The sequence below is a fragment of the Carex rostrata genome, chromosome 28, assembly GCF_964058835.1.
Source record: "Carex rostrata chromosome 28, lpCarRost1.2, whole genome shotgun sequence".
NCBI lineage: Eukaryota > Viridiplantae > Streptophyta > Magnoliopsida > Poales > Cyperaceae > Carex > Carex rostrata.
Genome location: NC_135945.1, coordinates 2,520,399 through 2,547,638, shown reverse-complemented (window position 1 = coordinate 2,547,638; position 27,240 = coordinate 2,520,399). Strand labels below are relative to the sequence as shown.

The window sequence follows — 27,240 nt, the reverse complement described above, 5'->3', positions numbered from 1 at the left end:
CCTTTCCTGTAATTTAGTCACCGGATCCAAGAAAAATATCCGGTTACTAAATAACCGGAAAGTGGCCCTATGTTTGTTTGGCTTGGTAACTGTTTTTTTCTTGTATTGAAATATTAGAAATGTTGAATATATTTCTTTGAAAATAAATGTAATACAATATAATTTGATTTATTAGAAAGACTGCAATAAATAATCCGGATCAACATTTTTTCAGGCCGAATTCACTCCTGTTAGAAAAATTAATATATTTCTTTATGTATTATTGGAAAAAAATAAAAATACTTAGATTCTGAGTTATTAATCCTGGTTGAAAAGTCACTTCTAAGTAAATACAGAAAATATTGCTATCCTTCTAGTACATTTATTTCTAAAAAGTTATATCTATTTTTGAAAAAAAAAACTTTAAGTTATTTAATGATTGATATTAAAGTTAGTCTGATTATTTAGTCACCGGAAGGGGGAATTTTAGAATTCCACCGAAAAAGTGGATAGATCTGGTAATTTCATATTATTTTTGGGTATTAATAAAAATTTCGGGCACCTGAGCATAATATATAGAATTTAAAGTTTACTGAGTGCGATCTGCACTTTGGTAAAATACAAGCATCAAGCATGCTAATACGGAGAGAACACATCCATTTCAAATTTAAATGGAGAGGATATAACCTTTCTACGGCTCCTCGATAAATGACAAATCCTACGGCTCCTCGATAAATGGTAAATGACAAATCCTACGGCTCCTCGATAAATGTGAGGTACTCTGCCACAGCTTTGCTCTTCCTCTACTCAATTAATCCTCTTTTGAAGAGAAAAGCAACAAATCATTTAAGGGATGACTGAGGAGGCAAAAAAGTTGCATTGGTTTTGTGCCTTGCATGTGGATTTGGAGCCATTGATCTTATTTTATGTGCATCCTTTTAAGATCTACATCATTTTGCAAAAGTTTGTTTATATAAAAAAGCATTAGGAGCTAAAATTGTTGCCTTCTCTGTTTCTCCCCCCCATTGTTGCTTTCTCTGTTTCTCCCCCCATTGTTCAATGGGTGAAGAAGTTAAGAAGGTAATGAATCAATGCATATATGTCCCTTAATTATACTAAATTGTTATGTTGTACTAAATCTAATTGTTGCATATCTTTTTTATTGGTGAAGTAACGAGCTTGATGAGCATTCAGAATTTTTATTTATAGTTTAGTTAATAGTTCAGAAGTAGAAAATTAATTTCTTTTTGTTACACAGGAGGAGGAGGAGGCTAAGGAAGAGGTTAAAGAAGAAGGGAAGAAGGAAGAAGAAGCAAAAGGAGAAGAAGAGAAGAAGAGAAGAAGGAAGAAGCGAAAGGAGAGGAGAAAAAAAGAGGAACCGCCCGCACCGCCGCCTCCAGTCGTGCCACAAGTGGATTTGCATTGTGTTGGGTGTGCAAAGAAGATTCAGAGATCCATTCTCAAGTGTGCACAAAGGTATCTCTCTTTTTCTCTTTGAGGAAGACAAATTAATAAGAAGAAAATTGGTTTTTGGCAAAGAAAAAAAACAAGCATATTCACTCTAAATTAGATTGGTTTAATGTACCTTTTGCATATAGTAATATATTATAATTCCAAACATGATGACATCTTTTTGGACTCCCTAATAAAACTTGGAAGAAGAAAATGTAACCTTGCCAAATGCGAAGCCTCCCATCCCCATCTCCACACCATCACTCGTGACATGATTGGTGATGGATGCAAACTGATATGTGCACACCATAGACCATACAGTGTGGTCACAACCAGACAAGGAATCAATATCAAATTACATCTTACTGGTTACAATCCCATCAGTTCCACACACCACCGCGAATACCAGACACAATGCTCATATTGTTATAGTAAACCAGTACAAATTCAGTCCGGACAGATGCCCAACCAAAACCAAATAAATGTTCCAAGCTACCAACAAATTAAAATTTGGTTGTTTGTATGTAAATTTGAACTTGTGACGATGAAATGATGAGCAGGGGTTGAAGGGGTGGAAGTGGAGATGGGGAAAAATCTAGTGACAGTGAAGGGGATAGTGGACCCACAAGCACTGTGCAACCGCATCCAGAAAAAGATCAATTAAGTGCTCCAGTGATGTATATGTTTGACTAAAATTCATACTGTGAGACGATTAATGTAAGTTGAATTCTTGCTTTGTAAAAGAAAAAAGGAAAGAAAAGAAAAGAACAAACATTCTATGATGAGTTGATGACACGAAAGAGCTACAAGAGGAAGCTCTCTGATGTGTTACCATCTTGGAATGACTGTGTATCCATTAAATTTCCAAAGGCTGATTGTTAGGTAAAACACATCTGGAAGAAAAAGCAACTTTATAAAAAAAAAAAAAAAACTATCAACCTTTTCATATATTTAATTTTTTTTTAATAGAGAACTTATTTGTACATGACCTAGAAGAAACAAGAGAAAAAGAGAGAATATTCTTTATAAACTATTATCTCCTTCTTCAATTATTCTTTTCTTATTTTTAAAAACCCAAGGCGCAAGTTATTATCGCGAAACATCTTCATGAGTTGATCATGTTCGATTCCGATGCCTTTTAATGATTGTTTAAGCTATGTTAACTCATTTGCGGTGGCCGTCATAGCCCAGTACTTCGTCTTGACACTTGATCTTACTACAACTGTTTGTTTCTTGTTTTTTTTCTTTTTTCCGATATCGTGAGATTTCGTCCAACGAACAATAGCCCGTTGTAGATCATCGATCACAATTTTTGACCCAATTTGGATCAGAATGACTTACAATACAATAGAGAGATCATTATTCTTCTAAAGCCAAATACCTCGACCCGGTGAACTTTTGAGATACTTAGGAATTCAGATAATGACCGACTGTCGATTATTTTAAAACTAAACCAAGGTTCTGAAATATTCTAGTTAGTTTTCTCAGCTCTTATAGAATTAGGGCTAATATAAATGGTTAGGAGATTAATTTCAAGTAAAAAAAATATAATAATTAAAGAGTTGAAAGAGAAAATAGGAAATTCAGTAATAATTGGAAGGTACCTAAATTATTCAGCCAATTAAATTATTCAGTAATAATTAAACAGTATCAATGTACCACAAAATAAATACAAATTCTATCTCTCTCCTCTCACTCTCTCTCTAAAAATAGGAGAGTTATAGAGAGGGGGAGAAAAAGAGGGTGCTGTTATTCCATTCGGAGTAACAACGTATTTGGTTCCCTTTCATCAACATACACACCTAATATAAATTCAAGACCACAAGATAACCTAAAAACTTGTGCACCAAACTCAGCGTACTAAACTCTATTCCAATCAATGGTATCTGACAAATCTCTTTCATTATTGATCAAATCCATCATATCTTCATAATATAACAAATCCATGTTCTCAGACTCAGTAGTTCTCCAATTGCTTGTGCTTGGACCAGGTGCATTTATATTATGGTTATTAGGCTCCAGTACATATGCATCCAGTTGAAACATCTGTACAAGAATACAAAAGTGTAAACATTATATTCAGCAGGATGCCCAAATAGAAAAGAAGATGAAAGCAAATAAATGAAAGTGCATGGGAATTCTGAATTCTAAGTAATCACAAGTATAACCTATAAGTATTTACCAGATGAAATTGAAGGCAAAATATATGCTAACGTTTGTTGAACATTAAATGTAATATAGATAATTTGTTAATAAGAAAAAGAAAGAATATTTTAACCTGCCCATGTTGAGTGTTACAAAGTGAAAACTGTTGTTCTTCGGATGCATTATATGTGCCTTGATCGGTAATCGGTGGCACAGTAGGTGCATAATAGCTTGGCGTTGGACCAGGTGCAATTATATTCTGGTTGTAGCTGGGAAGGTAATACCTGCTCTCATTTAGCTCTGTAGAATTCGCATTAAAATTTTGAGATAAATTATGAGGGTCCTGTACATTCTGTTCAACCACCTGTACAAGGATACAAAACTATAGATCATCATTATATTGAGCAGGATGCCTAAAAAGTATAGAAGATGATTAATCAATTAAAATATAAGTATGAAAGAAAACATGTAAATGAAATCACACTAAAATACTGAATTCATTGTAATTTTAGCACAGCCAATATTTAGTTAATTACCTGATGAAATAAACGTTTTGATATTAGTCAACCCCCCCCTATATATGTATAACGTGATATATTTGTTAAAAATAAAAAGAAAGAGTATTTAGCTTATTTTTGGGTCAAATAAATATCAGGTCCTTAAACATTACCTGCCAATCCATACTGCTGCCGGTTTCCACCAATGGTCGATGGTGAGTGCTACAGGACGAAACCAGTCCTTGTAAAGTATCTTTCTCAATCCATTGCTCAAAAGTTGCAGCTGGTATTTTTTCACTCTCAATCCGGCAAAAATCCTGTAATTGCAAAAATAGATACAAAAAATTGTTTTATTTTAGAGAAAAACAAATAGATACAGAAGATTAGCTGGTGTGGACAGAAGTCACTGTGTAACTAACAATAAAATGAGGAGGGTTCAAACGCATCATGATTTTGTGCTCCAATACACTCTACATCCTTTATCTCTGTTTTCAAAGTCCGAATAGTTGATCCGCAACGATCAACATTAACTTCACAATAAAATATGCTTGGAGACCAAATTTTATATTTTTTTAGATAGGCGCAAAATCACTGTTTTAAGCTGTTTGAATCGACTATTCGGACTTTAAAAACGGAAAGAAAGAATGTGGAGCATATTGGAGAATCATGATGCATTTGAACCATCATCCAATAAAATATATGTAAGTATTAAATATAAAAAATAGTATTGTCCCTCATGTGTTGCTTGTTGCACCTGGTCAAATAAGCATCAATTAGAAAGAAGAAAACATATACTTTTGCCTATTTTATTACAGATAATTAATGTGGAAGGTACAAAATCAAGATATATATATATCTTTAATTAATGTCAATGTTTTTATTGTTAAAATAATTTCACATCGGACATGTCGGCAGCAGCTGCTAATATTGCTTAACGGTTGTTTATATGCATATTTTAAACCCTGCCTAATTAGCTCACGTAGTTTTCCCTGCATAATTTGCACAATGCCCATCAGGTCAACATAAGTTGGCAGAAAGTTATATCACTGTAAAGATAAATAAATATGAAATAATATCCACTAATTGATGAAAACATTCTATGCCGTCCTTGCTCACCTCAGTAACTTGTTGATTGTAGTACCCTGTAGTTAAAACATGTCCTTCAATAAAAAAATAGTCAGAAATAATGTTAAATACAAAAGAGCATGAGTTGCAAATATATTAATCATGGGAATGATTTCCTTGGTAGTTACCCTTTTGCAAATGATGGCCTCGCTGCTAAGGTAATCTCCAAGAAATCATGGGTCTATGTTCTTATTACCAAAATTACGAATGGGAACTCGATCGTGTAAATTCTCCATTAATTCAATTACAAAAAAAGACCCTATCTTTAGTATACTTTTAGCCATTGAGACTATCTGAAGATAAAAGGTAACGATGTATTATTGGCTAAACTGCTAGCTATTTTCATTGCCTCGCAGAAATCCTTGTCATTACATAGATTGAAAAACCAGTAATGGGCATGTCAAGAATGTAGTAGCAGCCAAAATAGGCCACGATTAGGCCAACAGAAGGTCACTATGGCAATAGCCGGAAAAATGTGTAAAAAGTAGATGTCAGTACTCAGTATAGAGTTTTCTGGATTATTGGCTTTTTCTGCTATTGTAGCTGCTATATATTAGAAACTATGAATTTTGTCTAAAATTATAGTTGTGGCTGCTATATATATAATAGCAGGTTTACCTTGTTCCATGGGTTCAAGGGAAAGAGAAGTTTCTCCTTTGTCTCCCTTGTTGGCATCTGCATGGTCAATTTCCTACAATAGATTGAGTTGTTATCATCTAAACAAGTTTTCGGTTTAAATATTTATAAAGTCTGATATTTTAATGAATGAATCAAATGCATATGTAAGGTGCAATGAATGAGTAGAGGACGAACTCCAGTTGTGAATACTAGCTTTATACGATCAGAAGGGGCATTTACCATAGTTGTTGGCTGCTGAGTGGCCGATAGTAATATGTCATGTGTATACTTCTTATTATCTATCGTAATTCGGCATAGAGCATGCTTGGGCTGAAATCAATTTGAGCATGATTGTAATTAGAGATGAGTTTATAAACAAGGAAATTAAAAGTTCGTACATGTTCTTCAAAATTTAGGTTTCATTGATTCATTCTTTACCTTAGCCTCCACAGATGTGTACTCAATCATAGTGTAGTCCTGAAGTCCAGTTTGTTTGTTTGTGTCTTGCTGTGCGTTTTCAACAAGTTTGTACGTGCGTTCATTCCAAGTGGTGCCTCCATGCTTCTTCGGTTTCAAAGAACGACCATCCCATCTGCAATTTCTTGACGTTTTTCTAATAATGTTTGATCCACCTTTCGAGTAGTGAAGGGGAGTAATTATCCATGCTTCACCTTGGTCGTTTAAATGTGTCTTCCAGTCATCTGTTGTTAGTTCACCCCAGAACGAAAATTTGGTTATCATATATACATTGGGATTGGGATTGGGCCGGCTGGCTAGAAACAAGTCAGAGCTCAAATAAAGTATTACCTCCAACAACTCCAGGTGCCTCATAAACATTCACAATTTTTATATCTTTGAAGTGCTCTGGCAGACCCTCGAGCTGAAGCATGGTCAGAGCATGAAAAATTTGCTGTGTGTTGGAGTCCATCTTTTTACACAACTTAAAAATTAGCTCTGGGATATTTTTTTGTTAATTAAACGTAACACTGTGTTTCCTCTGATGATATTGGGAACACTTCACTTCTATAGGGAAAATCTAATCTTTGCACCAAGGGGAAGGAAGGAATTTTTTTTTGCACCAAGGGGAAAGCAAAAAACACAAAGTGAAGGAAAACCTGGGTGCAAAGATTAGATTTTTTTTGCCTTCGGGTTTTTCTGCCTTTTTCTTATTTGGACGTACTTATATAATTGGCTCCTCTACTTATCATCTAATATTCCTAATGGGGACTTGTACTTAGGCCTGCTAAATGGACAAGACGGCCCGTTATCAGATATTATTTTTGCATTTTGTTACTCATATCAGCTAATATCTTATCAATACTCTACTTTTTCCTATTAAGAATTGATCTTATTTCACTCTATCTAAGGAGTAACAAAATAGTAACGGATGAATAACGAAAAGTACTAATATAATAATTAATTTTATTATATTTTGCAAATAAAATATCAAAACTCATTTTTTTCACACATACACAATCACATTACCAATAAAGAAAACACGAATTTATCTTCGAACAATTCAATTATTAACTAAATAACAAAACATGTAAATAAAAGTCATATGATTAACATTTTTCTTATAGCAAAAAACATATACTAAATAACAAAAGTACAAAACTAATTATTGTTCATACATTTTCACATGAAATATTATGCAAATAAATTTTAAAATCACTAATTATTACTTAAATATTATAATATAATTTTATTTTATATAATTACTCTAAGGGTAACGGTACAAAATTGTTATTCGGTATCGGGCTCGAATAGCAATTTGGGGTCAAAACATAACAAGATCATTATGACTAAGTCCATAATATCATATTTATCCTTCCAAATTTAAAAAAAAATCACAAATTCATCCATTTTATTTCCTTTTCTATTGAACTCATTTTAAATTTATAAAATACCCATTTTACTCTTTATTGAAAAAATAGAAAATATGTAGCCTATTTTGGAAAAATGTCAGTCATCTAATTGATTGGCTTCCGAGGATAAATGGTTAATTTTTATACTTATAACGTATATACTGTGACATTTAGGTATATGTTTCTATAATCTATATACATCAGAAGCATATAAATTAACCATTTTCTCTTGGAAACTAAAATTAGAAGTTTGAGCTTATGATTCAAAAGTTAGCAAATATCTATACATTGAAGAATGAATAATTATTTTAGTACCCGCACTACAGTACTCGCATTGTACTCACGCTACAATACTTGCACTTAGAGGAATGATGTATTATAGTCCCCACTAATTATACGGTCTCCCCTAATTATTATTCTAAAAAAATATTATATAGTCTCAACTAATTATTATTCTAAAATTCCAGCATCACTCTTTCTCTATGGTCCCCACTAATTATATGCTTTCCGTTTTATAGTCCCCGCACTCGTTCCCGCGTCAATCTATCTCTAACAAAAATAGTTGACCTCATAGGAATAAATATTTCAGTGCATAGGTATAAATACTTTCAAAATTAATATATTTATACTTTCAGTGTCATATCTAAAATATACTTAGATATTTATACATTCGTAGATATAAATTCTTAGAAGATAGGATATTAACACTTAAAAAATAAGGTTATGTTTGGTTGTGGAGTAAAGTTAATATGGATTAAATTTCTTACTCCAAGCTATGGTAGATTAAAATAATCATGTTTGGTTGAAGGTTGATTAGAGTTTGGTGGAGTAAGCTCATGAAGAGAGAGAAAATTATAACATTGTGTTACTCTAATTGCGGGACCCACAAGTGGAGTAAGTTACTCCACCTAGAGAAGTGGAGTAACTTAATCCGGATTAACTCAAATGTTACTCCATCTTATTTCTTTAAATTTATTCCTCGTTTGGCTTCTTAAAAGTGAAGTAGAGGGTTTACTCCACCACTTCACAACCAAACATGACCTAAGATATTAATACTTTGATGTGTAACTCGTTATGATCATCTCTTTTTGACTTTCCCAATCATCCCAGCATCGACATTTCTCTAACCAAAATAGTTGACCTCATAGGTATAAATACTTCAGTGCATAAGTATAAATACTTTCAACACTTAGATATTAATACTTTCAGTGTCATATATAAAAAGTACTTGTAAGTATATGTATAAATACTTGTACGGCGAGATAAATACTTGCGTGACGATGAGCCTGAAAGTACGTCATCATGTATCTCATTTGAAAGATAAAATTGCGTAGGTATTAATACTTTAGAAAAAAATTCAAATTGTGGTGTTTTTGCAGTTCCCGCAGCAATTTATCTTTTCCGCAGCAATTTATCTTTCTGCATTTAATTTTTTGTGGTCCCTCACGGGTACTGCGCTGGTACCAGTGTTATCAGAACCGGACCGGACCGGGCGGTTCAACCGAAAAAAACCGGAACCGGTCACCTGTCCGATTTGGTTCATCAATTGGATCGCTTTATGTATGGAACCGTCAACAAGTGATTAAACCGCCCGGTTTCCAGTAAAAACTCGCTGATTTCAACCGACGTAAAACCCCGGTTCAAAACATATTCTTCTTCAAATCTCTTCCCTGCGATTTCTTGCCTCCTGAATTTCTCCTTTCTCAAATCTTTCCCCCATTCTCCTCTGATTTCTTGCCTTCTCTTGGTGGTAAAGATGGAAAGTTATTTTTCTGAAATCTCATTCAAATCCCCTTCTACTTTGACCTCCTCTCTATTGTTAATTTGGTGGTGGATCAATATCGTTTTTCAGACTTCAATTGAATCTGAATCACAAAAGAAGCTACTGAGAACAAGAACAGTGAGTAATTTCTTGACAATTTTCAGTTAATTTTATTGAATAGTTCATGCATGTAAGATGTTTGACGAAATGCTCAAACCAAAGAATATTTTAGTCCAGTACCACCTTAATCCAGTTAGTACCAAATTGATTTGAACTTTACAGTAAATTTGATCTACATGCTTAAAGCACAACAGCCAACGCAATTTGATCTATATTGGTTATTGCATAATAACTTCTTTCATGTTTTATATTAAGCTTAAATTGCCACGTTATTTGGTATAATTCATTTTGTTTTAGGATTCGAATTGTGTTGCCACCAATTTAGTATATATATAGTTTGCTTTAGGTTTCGGATTAATTAGATACTATGTTTAGGTAAACTTTTCTTAGGGTTAGTTCATGCTGTTTTGCATTAGGATTCAATTTATAATGTTTAGGATTCATATTAAAGCTTCTAACTTACCAGTACAACAGTGAATAGAAAAAAAAAACGAAAGGGAAAGAAAAAATTAAAGCTTCTAACTTACCAGTACTAGTACTTTTAACTTGGCGGTACCAGTATTACTTTTTAGCAAAGTTTCCACCAAAAACCTCTGAAGCAACCTTGTCAGCCAAAATATGCGGTGGTACCCTTATATTTCTGAAAATGACAGCATTTCACTGTTAGATGATAAGGTTATGTTTTAAGCTGATTTTTGAAGCATCTAATTATTCTTGTTTTAAAGCTGATTTTTGAAGAATCTAATTATTATTGTTTTAAAGGATCCATGTCAGCAATTAACCTTGAGGGAAATGAATTTGTATCCCCAACTTCTCCTAAAGCTGCGACAAGAGGGAAAACAGATCCGGCTTGGGGACATTGTGTTGAACGCATTGTTGTTGTGAAGAATAAAAATGTGAAGGTCATTGCCTGTCTCCATTGTGAGAAAACATTTCAAGGCGGTGGCATTAACCGGTTTAAGAAGCACCTAGCCGGTGTAAGAGGAGATGTAGTGCCATGCAAAAAGGTACCGCAAGAGGTCAGTTTTCAAATGCAACAAAGTATTGACGAATTTTCCAACAAGAAACGGAGGTTAAATGAACTAGATGAACGAAGTCATTCCGACGAAGACCAATCTCCTATTGATCTGACTAATGAAGAAGAAGGCAATATGTCAGCCCCTTCCAGCTCCAAGGGCAGACATGTTGCTTTAAGTGGAGGACAACTAGCTGCTAGCCAAAAAAGATCAGAAGTAGTAAAAAGAAATGCAAAACTTGGTGCTGGCCACTGCTTCATGCCTCGTACCACACCCGGTGCTCAACCATCTATGAAGAGTGTTTTGCAATCAAAAGAAGTCAAAGAGAAGGTTGATTTATCAGTGTCCAAGTGGATGGTTGATGCTGGAGTCCCTTTCAATGCTTCTAACTCCAAGTATTATCAACCCATGTTGGATGCGATTGCTAGTTTTGGGCCTGGCTATCGAGGTCCAAATTTTCATGATCTCCGTGGTTATTTACTTGAAAAAAACACTGAAGAAGTAAAGAAATTTGTTGAGGGATTTCGTAGTGTGTGGAAGGAGACTGGTTGCACTATAATGGCTGACGGTTGGACTGATCAAAGGAGAAGAACGTTAATAAATTTTTTAGTGCAATGCCCAAAGGGAACGGTGTTCTTGAAGTCCATTGATGCAACAGAGGAATCTAAAACTGCAGAAATGTTGTTCAAACTATTCAAAGAAGTTGTGCAATTTGTTGGCTCTGAAAATGTGGTGCATATAGTGACTGATAATGCAAGAAATTATGTTGCTGCAGGTAAATTTTTTTTAGACTTCTTATTTATTTTATTTGAAGGTAGAAGAACACTAAATTTTCTTTGGCACTATTTTTAGGTAGGCTTCTAGAAGGAGAATTTCCTAGTCTTTATTGGTCACCTTGTGCTGCCCATTGCATAAATTTGATGCTCTCAGATATGGGAAAATTGGTTGAAGTTGGAGCAGTAGTTGATAAAGCATCGAGCATGACGAAGTACATATACAACCATTGTTATCCTCTGCATTTGATGAGACAATTCACTAAAGGAAGAGAGATACTTCGACCCGCACCAACACGTTTTGCGACTAATTTTATTGCTCTGCAAAGCATCTATACACAAAAGGATGCATTGCGTGCCATGGTGGCATGTAGAGAGTGGACGATATCATCATATGCAAAGGAAAAGAAGGGTAAGAAATTTAAAGAAGATGTTCTAGACCAACAGTTTTGGAAAAATTGTGCAACAATTTGCCAAATAACTGAACCGCTAGTTCGTGTCCTTCGCATAGTTGATAGTGATGAGAGACCAGCAATGGGTTTCTTGTATGGTGCTATTCATGCTGCTAAAGAAGAAATTGGTTGGAGGTTCCAAAGGAAGAAAAAGGTAGCACAACCATTTCTAGAAATAATTGAAGCACGTTGGGATGAACAACTCAGCAAGGATCTCCACGCAGCAGGGTATTGGTTCAATCCATCCAATCAGTATAATAGTACTGAATTTGCCAAACATCGAAAAACCATCTCTGGTGTGCATGATGTGATAGAAAGGTTTGCTCATGGACAAGTAGGATTACAAACCAAACTGACTGGTGAGATGAAGTTGTTTCGAAATGCAGAAGGAGATTTTGGGAGAACTACTACCATTCGTAATCGTTCTCAGATGCCTCCAGGTAATATACTTATTAGCTTTTAGTTAATACATTAATTTATTTTATGTTAATATAATATCACATAATATATCATAGTATTGTTTAGCAAATTTACATTTGTCAATACTTTTGTAGATGAATGGTGGATAACATTTGGTAGTAGTGCACCAAATCTACAAAAATTAGCCGTTCGCATCTTGGGTCAAACTTGCAGTTCATCGGGATGTGAGAGAAATTGGAGTGTGTTTGAGTTCATTCACTCAAAAAAAAGAAATAGGATGGAGCACCAAAGGTTGAATGATCTTGTTTATGTTCGATATAATTTGAGATTGCATCAAAGGTATGAAAAATATTAGTCTTCTTAATTTGCCAGTCATTTTTCCCTTGAATTTTAGTTCTCCCTTTCATGATTTGGTTATTGACTTAAATTTACTACTCATATCAAACCCAAAAAGAAAGATATCTCTATGAAAGGTATAAAAAACATATCAAGATGTTATCTTATTCTTATGTTGTCTGGTTGTGCTTTGAGAAAAAGAGGATGAATCTCTGGTACTGGCTTCATGTGATACCAAAATAAGTATCATCTTGGAGTAATGTGGGTCACCAACCTAGTAAATAGATGTCTGGTAAGTATAATGTACTTGGTACATATTCAATTTTGTCATGACTGATATGAAATTGAGGTTCTGGTATTGCATGAAAGGTAGAAAAATTCAATTTTGTCATGACTGATATGAAATTGAGGTTCTGGTATTGCATGAATGGTAGAAAATTTTTTACATGTATAATGAAATTATATTTTCCAAATAAAAATGTTTATTGTGAATTACAGGATATCATCCCGTGGTAGAAATTATGATCCTATTAATTTTGAAGATTTTAATGATAATGGCAATTGGGTTCTAGAGGATGATCCACCATTTTTGACGGTTGATGAAATTGAGGAATTTCGTAAACAAATGGCTGGACTTAAGATACAAACTAATGAAGACAATGGTGAGCTTTTTATAATCATTTTGAATTATGAACTTAAATATAAGATATTTTAGAATTCTAATTACACTATTACTTATACTTATCATTTTGTAGATGAAGTTTTGAATTTGGATGAATTTGATTTTGATGATGAGATTGAAGATCCATGCACAGATAACACAGGAGTCCAAGAGCAAGGAAATCAAAGTGTTGAGGCTAGAGAAACCATAGAAGAAGAACCAGGATATGCAACTCCTAACAATGATATGTATCAGGATATTTCAGTTACTGCGTGGCATTTTAGCTAGTCAGCCTTAAAATTCTAATTCTTATTTATTTATGGTTAATTTTCTTAAGCTTTTGTATTAAACAATTATTTTGTTGTATTAGATTATTTAAAGTGTATGATTGTGAGGCTACTTTATAACATGGAATGTGTCAACAATTCAAGTCAGTGCTATCAAAATATTAAACTTCTATTATGTTATTTTTTTTTCCGATTTTATGATTTTTATCTATTTTTTAGAGATGTTATTCTTTGTTAAAGTTACATATATGTTTTATTTAATCAAATATGTACATAGAGATAAAAATAAAGAGCTATTTTAGCTCTCAGATAATAAGTTATATATGTTTTAAAAAATCAGCGGTTGAACCGATTGACCCACCGGTCCGACCAGTGAACCATTGACCCGAAGCTTTACCGGTTCGATGTCCGGTCCGGTTCTGATAACATTGGCTGGTACTGTTATTTTCACGCTACAGTACCCGCACAATAAATAATTGTTCACCTCATAGATATAAATACTTTCGTACATATATATATATATATATATATTTCTGTGCATAGGTATTAATACTTTACAAAAAAAAATTCTAATTGTAGAGTTTTTGCTATAGATATTGTAGATATTGTAGCGCGGGTTATTAGCTCCCTTGAAGAATCAACCTTACCGAATTGTCCATATTAAATAACAGCGACATAACTGAATTGGTTGTTTTTATTGATATATATTGATTCTCAGATTCTTAGTCTATATCAAACGGAAAAGAAAAAAAAAAACGTGAAGTAAGAGTAAAGTATATACCTCCACCAAGTTATGCTAAGTCTCCCATCTTTTCAGTATGTCTCCATTAGGAAGATTAGATGATAAAACCCGAAGGCAAAAAAATCTAATCTTTGCACCAAGGGGAAGGTTTTTCTTCCCTTTTTTTGTTTGCCATTGTGTTTTACAAACAAACTGAAAGGCAAAAAAAAAAAAAAAAACGGGGGGGAAGGAAAACCTTCCCCTTGGTGCAAAGATTAGATTTTACCTATAGCAGTGAAGTGTCCCCAATATCATCAGAGGAAACACAGCACTCACATAAACTGAGAGCAAGCCTTGAGACGATCATGAACAATGTCGAAGATGGAGGAAGATGGAGGTACATTTGATTTCTAGAAGCAAAAATGAAATTTTGTGGTAATGTTTATGTTACGTTTAATTAACAAAAAAAAAATCCCAGAGCTAATGTTTAAGTTGTGTAAACAGATGATGGCCTCCCACACACGGCAAATTTTTCATTCTCTGACCATGCTTCAGCTCGAGGGTCTGCCAGAGCACTTCAAAGATATACAAATTGTGAATGTTTATGAGGTACCTGGAGTTGTTGGAGGTAATACTTTATTTGAGCTCTGACTTGTTTCTAGCCAATGTATATGATAACCAAATTTTCGTTCTGGGGTGAACTAACAACAGATGACTGGAAGACACATTTAAACGACCAAGGTGAAGCATGGATAATTACTCCCCTTCCCTACTCGAGAGGTGGATCAAGAATTATTAGAAAAACGTCAAGAGATTGCAGATGGGATGCTCGTACTTTGCAACTGAAGAAGCATGGAGACACCTTTTGGAATGAACGCAAGTACAAACTTGTTGAAAACACACAGCAAGACACAAACAAACAAACTGGACTTCAGGACTACACAATGATTGAGTACACATCTGATGAGGATAAAGAATGAATCAATGAAACCTAAATTCTGACGAAGATGTACGAACTTTAATTGATTTCAGCCCAACCATGCTCTATGCCGAATTACGATAGATAATAAGAGTATAGACATGACATATTACTATCGGCCACTCAGCAGCCAAAAATTTTGGTAAATGCCCCTTCTGATCGTATAAGTAGAGGACGAACTCCAGTTGTGAATACTAGCTCTACATACGATCAGAAGGGGAATTTACCATATTTTTTGGCTGCTGAGTGGCCGATAGTAATATGTCATGCAAGTCTATACTTCTTATTATCTATCGTAATTCGGCATACAACATGCTTGGGCTGAAATCAATGTTTATGGGAGTGCTGTGTTTCCTATGATGATATTGGGGACACTTCACTTCAATAGGGAAAATCTAATCTTTGCACCAAGGGGATGGTTTTGCTTCCATTTTTTTTATATATAATTTGCTTTATGGAATAACTATGTATCAATTTTTATATAATTTTAATGTCATTTAATATTATGTTTAATGTCATTAATTAAATATATATGAGAAAGTTATATATATCAGGGTTCTAAATACCGATTATCACGTCATTGCGGAGAGGTTAAAAAAAAGTTATTGTGAATAGCGTAGTTATAGTGGAAACATTTTTTTTTCTTTTAAAAAAATATATTATATATTTTTACTAATTATCAACATTATCAATATTAGAGAATTGAAGTAACAACCAAATGACAACTAATCTAAGCCATATACTTTTTTTGAATCATGGAAATAAGAAAAAAAAAATCTACAAGGTAATATTATTTAATAGTTTATACTTCACAGTATTACAAATTACAATAGACAATGAGCAATTAATTTTATAAGTAATAAGAAGTCAGCACCTATTGATCATTTTACAAATTATAATAATCGAAATCAACTTTCTATTGAAAAGATAGGCAATGATATTACGAGTACAAGCAAAGAGCAAGCAAAAATAATAATTAATATTTGAATGTTTTCTGATATGGAAGGAGTGACTAAATTACAAATAGGAATAGAAGCACAGAGTTCAATTTAGCATATCTAGCATAGCGGATCATCTAGCATCACAAATAGGAACAAAAGCATAGAAACCCAAGTAAGTTGCAAAGAAAAAAATGCCATATAGCATAGCAGTCGTAGCTAAATTAAAGCACCTTTACCCCATAATTTAGCTTTTATGGTCAGAAAAAGTTATAGTGTAACTATAACGGAACTAGTAGCTATTTAGAATACTAATATATACTCATCAAAACTTCATAATTTAGATATTTATCCATCAAAATTTTTGAGTTCTCCGCACTTAAACATTATTAGAGATATGAGGAACTTAATTTTATATGTCAAATGTAACAGAAATGTTATCACAAAATTTATTCTTTGCTTCTAACTAGCTAGATATGAAATGCATGTACCATGCACCATCAGTCCATCTTAGATGTTATAATGATGGGAAACGATAAAGCTAATGGGAAAATATATATAGGGACTGTGGACCGTGGACGGTGGGGGAAGGATTCTTTTTTCGTTCCTTTTTGTTTGATTGTTCTTTTCTCGGGTCGGTGTCACGATTAGATTTCAGTTGCATGATACCTCTTTCGGATTTTCAAGTGATAATATAATTGACATCCATATTATATTTTATTATTGTCTAATTGGTTGACACTCGGAACTATGGGCACTACGTGGACATAGGAAATATTGCATAATTTGAGTGAGTCTATGGTACTATGTATATCACGGGTTGTTACCGTGCTACGGCTCTATATTAGAGTTTTCAAATTTTAACGGTCGATCCAAACCGTTCATCTTGTTCTCCATATTAATATGTGTTTGGAGACCAAATTTTACATTTTTTGAAAAATTTTTACTATTTTTTTAGATATTTAGAAAATCACTTGATCTGAAAATTCTGGACCATCCAAAAACAGTGATTTTTAATAAATCTAAAAAAATAGTAAAAAAATTTTAAAAATGTAAAATTCGGTCTCCAAACACATATTAATATCGAGAACATGATAAACGGTTCGGATCGACAGTTAGAATTCGAATATAGAGCCGTAGCACGGTAACAAATCGTAAAATGCATAGTACCATAGACTCACTCGCATAATTTTTCCTTTTTGAAATGTTTAAAAATAATTTATACAAATAGATAGACAGATTTATTTTTTGTATATCATAGAAAGAACCAAAAAATATAGAAAACATGGGACAAAAACTAACCAGAAGCGTATGAAAAGTATAATCATCATTAAATCACTAAATCACTGCGAAGTCATCTTTATCCTCTGCTTTATCAACCGAAAGTAAAGTTGCTATAGGCTATTCCTTGTGCAAGAAGAAAACTTTTTTATTGAGAAAATAAATAGGATTTCAAAAGCGATGGAAACCTGATCAATTGATCTGCTATCAGTCACAAAACTTACCGTACGCTTGTGGTTTGTTTCTTTCTGAGGCGCGGTTTGTTGATATGATTGTGTTCTTCCATGTTTTCCAAATTTTACTTTTGAGAATTTAATAAATTGATTATCAGATAATAGATGGGAGTGTTCATCTGATTTTCCAATTTCAAATAAAGAATCAAATTATTTATTAAAATTCTTTTAGGTATTTTTAATTCAGTTCTATAAACTGTCAAACTGCTACACATAAGCGACGAATATAAAGAACTTAAATTATTGACTGGTGTTGTTTTTATAAAACAGAGAGGGATGAAATCTGAGGAGAGAATTTGTATTTACAATATTGTATTTTCAATTTACAAAGGATTTCAATTTATAATTATAAGATTCAAATATAGTTGTTTGTACTATTTTATATTTTTAGTAATGATGGTACATGTTATCATTTTATTTCTTTTTATATTTGATAATAAATCTAAATACTTGAATCTTGATTCTTAGATTAATTTTCAACACTCTCTTTCAAGCTAGAATTGTATAATGTCAAATAATCCTAACTCGTTTGTGATGTTCTCTAATATAGTTTCAGATCTAATATCCTAGTGGAGATACCGGCTAATTGATCCTCACTTCGAACAAATTAGGGTGTCTTAATTTTTTGAGCTTGCATTTTTTTCTCTAATGAAATGACAATTGACTTTTATGTGTTTGATTTGGCCCTGCAGCCTAATTAGATTAGGCTTTCCCAATAGAAATCTCAAGGGAAACCCAAAAAACTCCATAAACTGAGAGCAACCTAGAGATAGTGGCGGATCCAAGAAGGGTCAGGAGTAGGCAATTGCCTACATCTGGATTTGAATTTTTTTTTCGATTCAGTGGTATTTTATACTTGTTTCTATCATTGAATGGATATAATGCCTAACATTTTAATTCACAGTCCAGTGATAGGGGTATGGGTACGGATATGGATACGGGTAAAGATTATTTCGTACCCGTTGGATAACGGGTAATTATATAAAATAAATTATATCATAAGAAGAATATTATGCTAAAAATGTTACTTTTTATTTTAATATTTTATTATTTAGTTAAGGAATTGAATTTGTTAGAAGAGATATTTGTGATTTTAATTTTTTTTACTTAATAAAAAACTATTACTTAGAATTAATTGCATATTTATATTTTAATTTTATATTAATAATTGTGATTGTATATGTATGACATGATAAGTTTTGATGGTTTATTTGTAAAAATAATAAAACTATTATATTTGTATTATTCGTTATTCGCCCACTACCGTTTTGTTACCCACTATTTTTAACGGGTGTGGGTAGAGTAGGGTAAGGCAAATTGTTAACAGGTATGGATAGGATATGGATAAGATCAATTCTTAATAGGTATGAGTAGGATATGAATAAGATTAATTTTTAGTGGATATGGGTTGAAAATTGTTCCACCCTACCCAATTGACACCCAAGTCAAGAGTTCTTCTATTTTGGGTATAAAATAGAAGGACTCAAGCCACATGTTAATCAATTGTTTTCTTAGTCAAGGAATGTCTCACTTGGAGTACTATTCGTGGACTTTAATTAAATTGGAGAAATTGCTGAACATTCTGTATATGCTGGAATTTTTTTATAATTAATAAAATTAATTTTAGCAAAGCAGCATGATTTTTGTTTTTACAAAAACCACAAGGATCGAATCCCCAATTCGATCTCCACATTTTACTTTTTGGAGAGACTAAATAGGGGATTCGATTTCCATCTATTTCTAGCTTTTTCGCCGCAGTAGCCACAAAAAATCCCAAATAGGCTAGATCGAGTAACCTATTCGGTCTCCATTTTTTTTTTAAATACTCTTCTTCTCCCTCCAAAAAAATATTAACATGCAAATCCAATTAAATATTAACATGCATGACATGCAAACCCAATTAAATATTAACATTCATTCTATTACTCTACATTATTCTATAATTATACTACAATAATCTAAATTACAATAAAAAAAATTAAATCATTCAACAATTGATTTATACTACATGCAAAAAGCTAAATTACTCTACATGTAAAGTAAAAAATTCAACAATTACACTACATAAACTTAAATTCCACTAAAAATTTAAATCATTCAACAATTAATTTATACTACATGCAAAAAGCTAAATTACTCTACATGCAAACTAATAAATTATACAATTAATAATTACACTGCAGAAATCTAAATTATACTAAACAAAATACCGATCGTTATATGTCTACCGTTAATAGAAAACTTAAACTGGATTTTTGAAGCACTAAATGACATTTTTTTTTAATTCTGATGCTTCAAATGCCCAAGGCTTTCTCTCTGGGCAAAATTTGGATCCGTCTCGTCCCCCTCTTTCGAAAAAGTGGTCATACGTGTAATCCGACTTTCCTAGCTAAAGTTATGATTGTTTAAAGTTTTTTCAAAAGCTGAACTTTGAAAATTCATAACTAATTGTAGAAAAATACAAATAAATTGAAATTTATGTCAATTTTGTGTATTTTTGAATGTTCTATATGCCAGTGTAATTATTTTTTGAATACTCTACATTAAGTTGGATATTAATAAAAATATCGGTAAATTACTCTACATGCAAACTAAAAATTCTATAATTAATAATTAAACTACAAAAACCTCAATTACACTAAACAAAAAATATATTTTTATTAATTATGGTTTATAAAAAAAAATTAATGGGACTGAATAGCCTATTCGGTCCCAAGACAAACAATAATTATACAAAACTAAATTACTCTACATGCAAACTAATAAATTATACAATTAATAATTACACTGCAGAAATCTAAATTATACTAAACAAAATACCGATCGTTGTATGTCTACCGTTGATAGAAAACTTAAACTGGACTTTTGAAGCACTACATGACATTTTTTTTTTAATTCTGATGCTTCAAATGCCCAAGGCTTTCTCTCTAGGCAAAATTTGGATCCGTCTCGTCCCCCTCTTTCGAAAAAGTGGTCATATGCATAAATCCGACTTTCCTAGCTAAATGTATGATTGTTTAAAGTTTTTTCAAAAAGCTGAACTTTGAAAATTCATAACTAATTGTAGAAAAATACAAATAAATTGAAATTTACGTCAATTTTGTGTATTTTTGAATGTTCTATATGCTGGTGTAATCATTTTTTGAATACTCTACATTAAGTTGGATATTAATAAAAATATCGGTAAATTACTCTACATGCAAACTAAAAAATTCTATAATTAATAATTAAACTACAAAAACCTCAATTACACTAAACAAAAAATATATTTTTATTAATTATGGTTTATAAAAAAAAATTAATGGGACTGAATAGCCTATTCGGTCCCAAGACAAATACAGTTCTACACAGACAGCCACACGAAAAGCTAGAAATAAATGGAGACCGAATCCCTTATTCAGTCTCTCCAAAAAGTAAAATGTGGAGACCGAATTGAAGATTTGGTCCTTGTGATTTTCAAAAAAAATAAAATTAATCATGCTACTTTGCTAATATTAATTTACTTTATTATGGAATATAAAAGAAATTCTATATGGAGCGAGTGTGAAAGCGATCCAGCCGACAATTGAAAACCAGGAGCTTCGTTTGGACCTGACCGAGTAAATATTCCTTAGAAGAAATTTGAAGTACACGTATGACGTATGTATGGTTGCGCAAGCAGTGCTGATGCAATCTTTAGGGCTATGTATTAGCAAATAAGTTATCTTACTTAATTCAATATGAACATTCTTTTTTAGAATTAATTGGAAGTTTTGGTACCAAATTGATCATTACATAAAGATGAGGGTTCAAATGCCTCTATGTTTTTGTACCTACATCATGCCTCCATCTCTCTCCATCATTTTCAAAGTTCAAACAGTCGATCCGAACCGCTCAATCTAACCTCCATACTAAAATATGTTTGGAGACCAAATTTTATATTTTTATGAATTTTTTTACTATTTTTTTAGATAGGTACAAAAATACTGTTTTTAGATGGTTCAGATTTACTAATTTTGTACCTATCTAAAAAAATAGTAAAAAAATTCCTAAAAATATAAAATTTGGTCTCCAAACATATTTTAGTATGGAGGTTAGGTTGAGCGGTTCGGATCGACTGTTTCAACTTTGAAAATGATGGAGAAAGATGGAGGCATGATGGAGGCACAAAAACATGGAGGCATTTGAACCCTCCTCTTACATAAATTAGAACATTACAAATTTCTTCTAACTTTTAATTTTGTTTTTGCTGTAAACCTGTCTTGTCCAGTCAGTAGAAAAATTTAAAAATAAATTCAGAAATAATATTTTAAATTACATATTTTTTAATTTAGAAGTGAAATTCTAAATAACATTAATTATTGTAGAATTTATATGTACTAATTAAATTCCCAAATAATTTGGAAATTATCTGAATTTTGATTGGATTAAATTAAGCTTAAAATCAAATGCAACTAAAATATAAATTTATTGACTACCTTATTAAATGTTTTTCTCATCTAATTTATCATTAATATATTTATATATATATTTTTCATATAATTCACATACATTTGATTAGACGTTTGCTAAACCCCTAACGGGTTCAGCCCGTTTTGCCCGGTCCGTACCCGTTACCCGAGCTACCCGTACCCGTTGCCCGGGTACAAACGGGTAGACGGGTAGACGGGTACGGGTAATAAACGGACCGGACAACCTAATTTGAAAAAAAACCCGTTATACCCGTACCCGTCTACCCGCCTACCCGTACCCGCCTACCCGTACCCATCTACCCGCATACCCGTACCCGCCTACCCGTACCCATCTACCCGCATACCCGTACCCGTTACCCGTACCCGACCCGTTTCACTTCAAAAAAATTTGAATTTTTTGAAAAAAACAGAAAAAAAAGGGAAAAAACAGAAAAAAAAAAAAAAAAAAACCGGGCGGACCGGACCCGTACCCGGATACCCGGATCCGTACCCGCGGTACCCGTACCCGTCAACCCGCAACGGGTACGGGTAATAAACGGACCGGATAGAGGTTTTGGAAAAATTACCCGTCTACCCGTTACGGGTTTTACCCGTACCCAACCTACCCCTTTACCCGTCCTACCCGTTACCCCTAACGGGTAACCCGGAACGGGTCACGGGTAACCCGTTAGCAAATGTCTACATTTGATGAGGAATATCATTCACTAATAATTGACATATAACATTATAATTAAGAAAAACATTGACATATTCTAGGGCTTACGCTATGTTCTTAGGCGTAAGCGTAACCCGTTCTTAATTCGATTCAACTAATTTGGGAAGATTATGGGCTAATTTGGGCTCATAATCAAAACCATTTGGGCTCACGCAGTTGATATAAATACGAAGTTTGTTCAAATTTTGTTAATTCTGATTTGGATAAAGCCCAAACTCGGCCCAACTCTCTCAACTCTCTAAAGCCAGCAATTCTCCTGCCATAACTTTCCACCTGGCGCCTCTGCTGCCAACTGCCAAGTGCTCTCCTCTCTCTCTCTCTCTCTCGGAAAGAAAAAAAGCCACATGTAAGCTTCTGCTTTGGTGAGAGGTATCAATTTCTCTCTCTCTCTCTCTCACACACACACACAAGTACACACACTGACAACAGTCATTTAGGGTATTTTACAAAGAATTCATACCATTGATTCGGTCATAGTGGGATCTGTAGCCGAGAATCGAGATTTTTTTAAGCAACTCGAATATTAAGAAATCTGCGGGCCATTTTCTCTCCTTCATTTTCATTCTTCCACCTGAGTTTCTAGGGGGGAGAAGTATATGAGACCAAACTATTTGTTCAGCCTCATTATTCCACATTGTATAGATATTGGAGTGGTACATTAAAAAAATAGTGGAACCAAATTATTTATGTGATCTCATCCATTGATCAAGAAAAAAAAACAATTATCATTTTTCTGACAAATTAATTTTAATTTTTAAAAATAAAAAATTGCTCATAAATTACATAGTCTCGTAATAAATAATTTCAAGAAAACAATGATCATTTAACAAGCTTTCAATAATAATTCTTAGATTTAGTCTCCATATCCTTAACAAAGCTATCCACCCACACTGACATAAGGAGCAACTTGGTGTTTCAAATTTAATTCGGTTCTTTGGTAAGAAAAAAAGAAAAAAAAATCGATTTTTATGAAAGAACAAGTTAAGAATGAAACATTATTGAAACAATCAAAATAAAACTTGGAATTCTAAAATTTAAGAATTAACTAAAAAATAGTTGTAGGTTCAAGTGGTATCTCTATTCAGAAAATAATTAAGTTCATTTTGAAGATGAATCAATCTAGATTTAGTTAAATGCATTAATTCTCAATTAATTATATGATTGACTAGTTGCATGTGTAGTATGTCACCATGTCATACATTCTCCAGAAAAAAAAAACAAAATGAATCACACATGTCCGCACGAAACATATGAAACATCATTTATATAATGAGGAGGGATCCAATTACATCATTTTATGGTGATACATCTTGACAAAATAAGTTATTTTTGCAATTTCAAAATTCAAATAATTGATCCGAACCGTTCAACATGATGTCCATATTAAAATGTACTTGGAGACCAAATTTTACATTTTTGGAAATTTATTATTATTTATTTAGAAATTTTTTAAATTGTTATTTTCCAATGGTCCAAAATTTCTTGAAAACAACAATTTTGTACACATCTTAATAAATACTAAAACAATTTCAAAAAATATAAAATTTGGTATCCAAACACATTTTAATATGGAGATCATGTTGAACAGTTCGGATCGTCTGTTTGTATTTCAAAATTACAAAATAACTTATAAAAATATAGTGTCAAGATGTATCACCATAAAATGGTGTAATTGGAACCCTCCTAAAAAAATAGATAGATAACCTATCAAACATGAAATGGTATCTTTATATATGTTCATTCTGTTGCCATTTATTGATCGGTTGCATCACATTAAATATTAAAATAAAATATTGTTGGTTAGTTGGCGCACAGAGAGAGAAAAGGCTAAGGGCTAGTTAGGGTTACCAAAGTTTTTATGTATAGAAATCAATATAAACTAATATAAAGTATGAGAATGATTGTCTCAAAATTTTGATGCATAGACATAACTGTGAAAAAAATTCGGCTTCAAACAATCAATTCGAGTCGTTTTTCAGCTTCAATGTTTAAATTATTCGGATCATGCGTTGACAAATTAAGCAATCTATGATGAATTTATCAGAATCAAATTAAAAATTTGGCTCTAAAAAATAAAGCGAGATATTTTTTACAGATTTGTCAATGAGTTTGTATCTTGGACGGTACCGCACTTGATCCAATGAACTGAAATTAACTCCTAATCAAGCGATTGGAATGCGATACCTATTTAGACAAAAGAAATCCATTTTCGAGATTCGTGTCACAATTAAAAAACAGTTTGAGTTTAATAATTATACATGCAAGTAGCGGGTGATTCAAATTTTCTGTCTATGGCATTTAATACCTACGCTGCTCATTCTAATACTTTATATTAATTTATATTAATTTCTAATAATAAAAAAGAATGTAGGGTTAGGGAATAGGTTGCTTTTATTGGGTACAAAGGATGAGTCAGATCGACGTGGGAAGCAAAGCCCATCTTGGCTCAATTTAGACACTAGTACGTGTACCCAAAAAACAACTGATTTGGCCCACCAGCTTAGTGCGATAGCATGGCCAACCCCAGATCCGCTTGTCTTTCGGTGCTTTTTTTTTTTTCTTCTTCTCTCTCTAATTTTATATGACATACATTTAATGTATGGTATAGAATAGATAGGGTATAACATTTCCGAGGAGAGGCGGTTTTGCTTGGATTTGGGTAACAGACATTCCAGATAATTATATAGTATTTTATTATATGGGTATTAGTTAGCGGTGTAAATAAAATGAATTTAGAATTATATGTTTCTTTATAATATGGTGAGTTAAATGTAGATGAAGATATAAATATTAAATATTAATTGGATTATACAAATTTGAAATTAAATCTGCACTTATAATTAAACTAATAACTGACAAATATTTGTGAGTCCGGCTAGTATGACATCGGTATCACATGACACTAATTTCAAAATTGATTGAATAGACTTCAAACAACTAATCCAAACTATTCAAACCAATTTACTTTATGAGTGATGCGTTTACATGTAAATTTTTTATATTTTCGAGTTATTTTAGTATCAAATCAAGCAGTAAAAATGTTGAAAAATGAATGTATTAAAATTAACTTAAAAACTCAAACATTTGATCGCTTGACTTGATACCAAATAAATTTAAAAAGTTATAAATTTTACATGTAAACACACAACTAATGAAGTAGATCAGTTTGGATTCACCATTTGAAGTCGATTCGATAGGTTCTGGAGTTAATGTTATATAGACTGAAATGACACTGATGTTATACTAGCCAGACTCAATATTAGTTAAACAAATAGATAGTGGGTATTTTTAATGTATATTCAAATATAGCAAGTTGTAAGCATTTTAAAATAACAAACAGTATTTGATATGTGATTATTCTAACAAAAATGAAAGGACAAACTAAAATTCAAAATTTAATATGCAGATATGGTAATGTGAATATTCACATTCTTTTCAAATTAAAAATTATTCGTATCTATAATTCATTAACCCTCTTACAGCTAGAATACAGATAGAAATACAAATATAATAGTTTATTTGTAATTTGTAACTACGAGCATTTCTAACGGACCATGGATTTTCATTCATTCAAACAAATATAATTATTTCCTTAAGAAAAATCCCATTTTAACCCCATATATTTAAGAATAATTTTAGTGTGACCTCCTTAATTAGAATTTTATTAAATTTTTGTAATCACTGTACTGTGATGTCATGATCAAATATGATATATATCCTTCATTTAAAAATTTGCTTTGCTCCATCCATGCCAATAGTAACCCTTACAGATACATACCTCTCCTCCCACCCCACCTCAAGCCAAAAAGAAAAAAAAAAGAACAAAAAAGGGAGAAAAAAAAGGGAGGGATAGAGAGAGAAAAGAATGTCTGCACTGTCAATTATCTCAACTACATTAAATGTCTTAGTGCTTAAGAAATTATACTCTCCTACATCATTTTTTTATTTGTGATTTTTGAAAACTAATGTATAATGCTAATAATTTCAATTGAATTGAATTTTTATCCAAAATGTATTTTTTGTCTTTCAAATATTTTAAGATCCGTATCATATAATAATTATGTTAAACTATCAATATTATAGATTAGTCTAACGATCAAAAGCTGAGTAGGTATTGGCAGTAGCATTCAGTTGGTCACAAACTGTGTGCAACTGTTATGTTAACCAAAACCTAAATTAAACGAGTTTGAATAATAGAATGTCTAAGTCTCTAGAATCCCATATTTTAAATACTTAATCAAATACTACTTCACTATTGTAACTCAACATTACAACCAAATAACCAACAATCAATTAATGAAACATAACCAACTAACCTAATGGAAATGATAACCTAGACTTAGCTTGCATTTAGATTTCTTAATTCACTATCCCTGCAGATCGACACCTCGATCTATACTATACGTTAGAT

The 27,240-nt window shown here is 32.4% G+C and overlaps 1 protein-coding gene across 1 annotated transcript; it reads left to right on the top strand.

Moving 5' to 3' along the window:
• The first annotated feature begins 9,305 nt into the window (after positions 1-9,305).
• LOC144545498 (uncharacterized) lies at positions 9,306-13,868 on the top strand. The gene is made up of 8 exons (XM_078294067.1): positions 9,306-9,584; positions 10,329-11,357; positions 11,435-12,247; positions 12,362-12,581; positions 12,622-12,640; positions 12,933-12,979; positions 13,062-13,225; positions 13,319-13,868. Exons 2-8 carry the CDS (start codon positions 10,334-10,336, stop codon positions 13,510-13,512), a joined length of 2,481 nt encoding a protein of 826 aa, XP_078150193.1. The 5' UTR covers positions 9,306-9,584; positions 10,329-10,333; the 3' UTR covers positions 13,513-13,868.
• Positions 13,869-27,240: the final 13,372 nt, after the last annotated feature.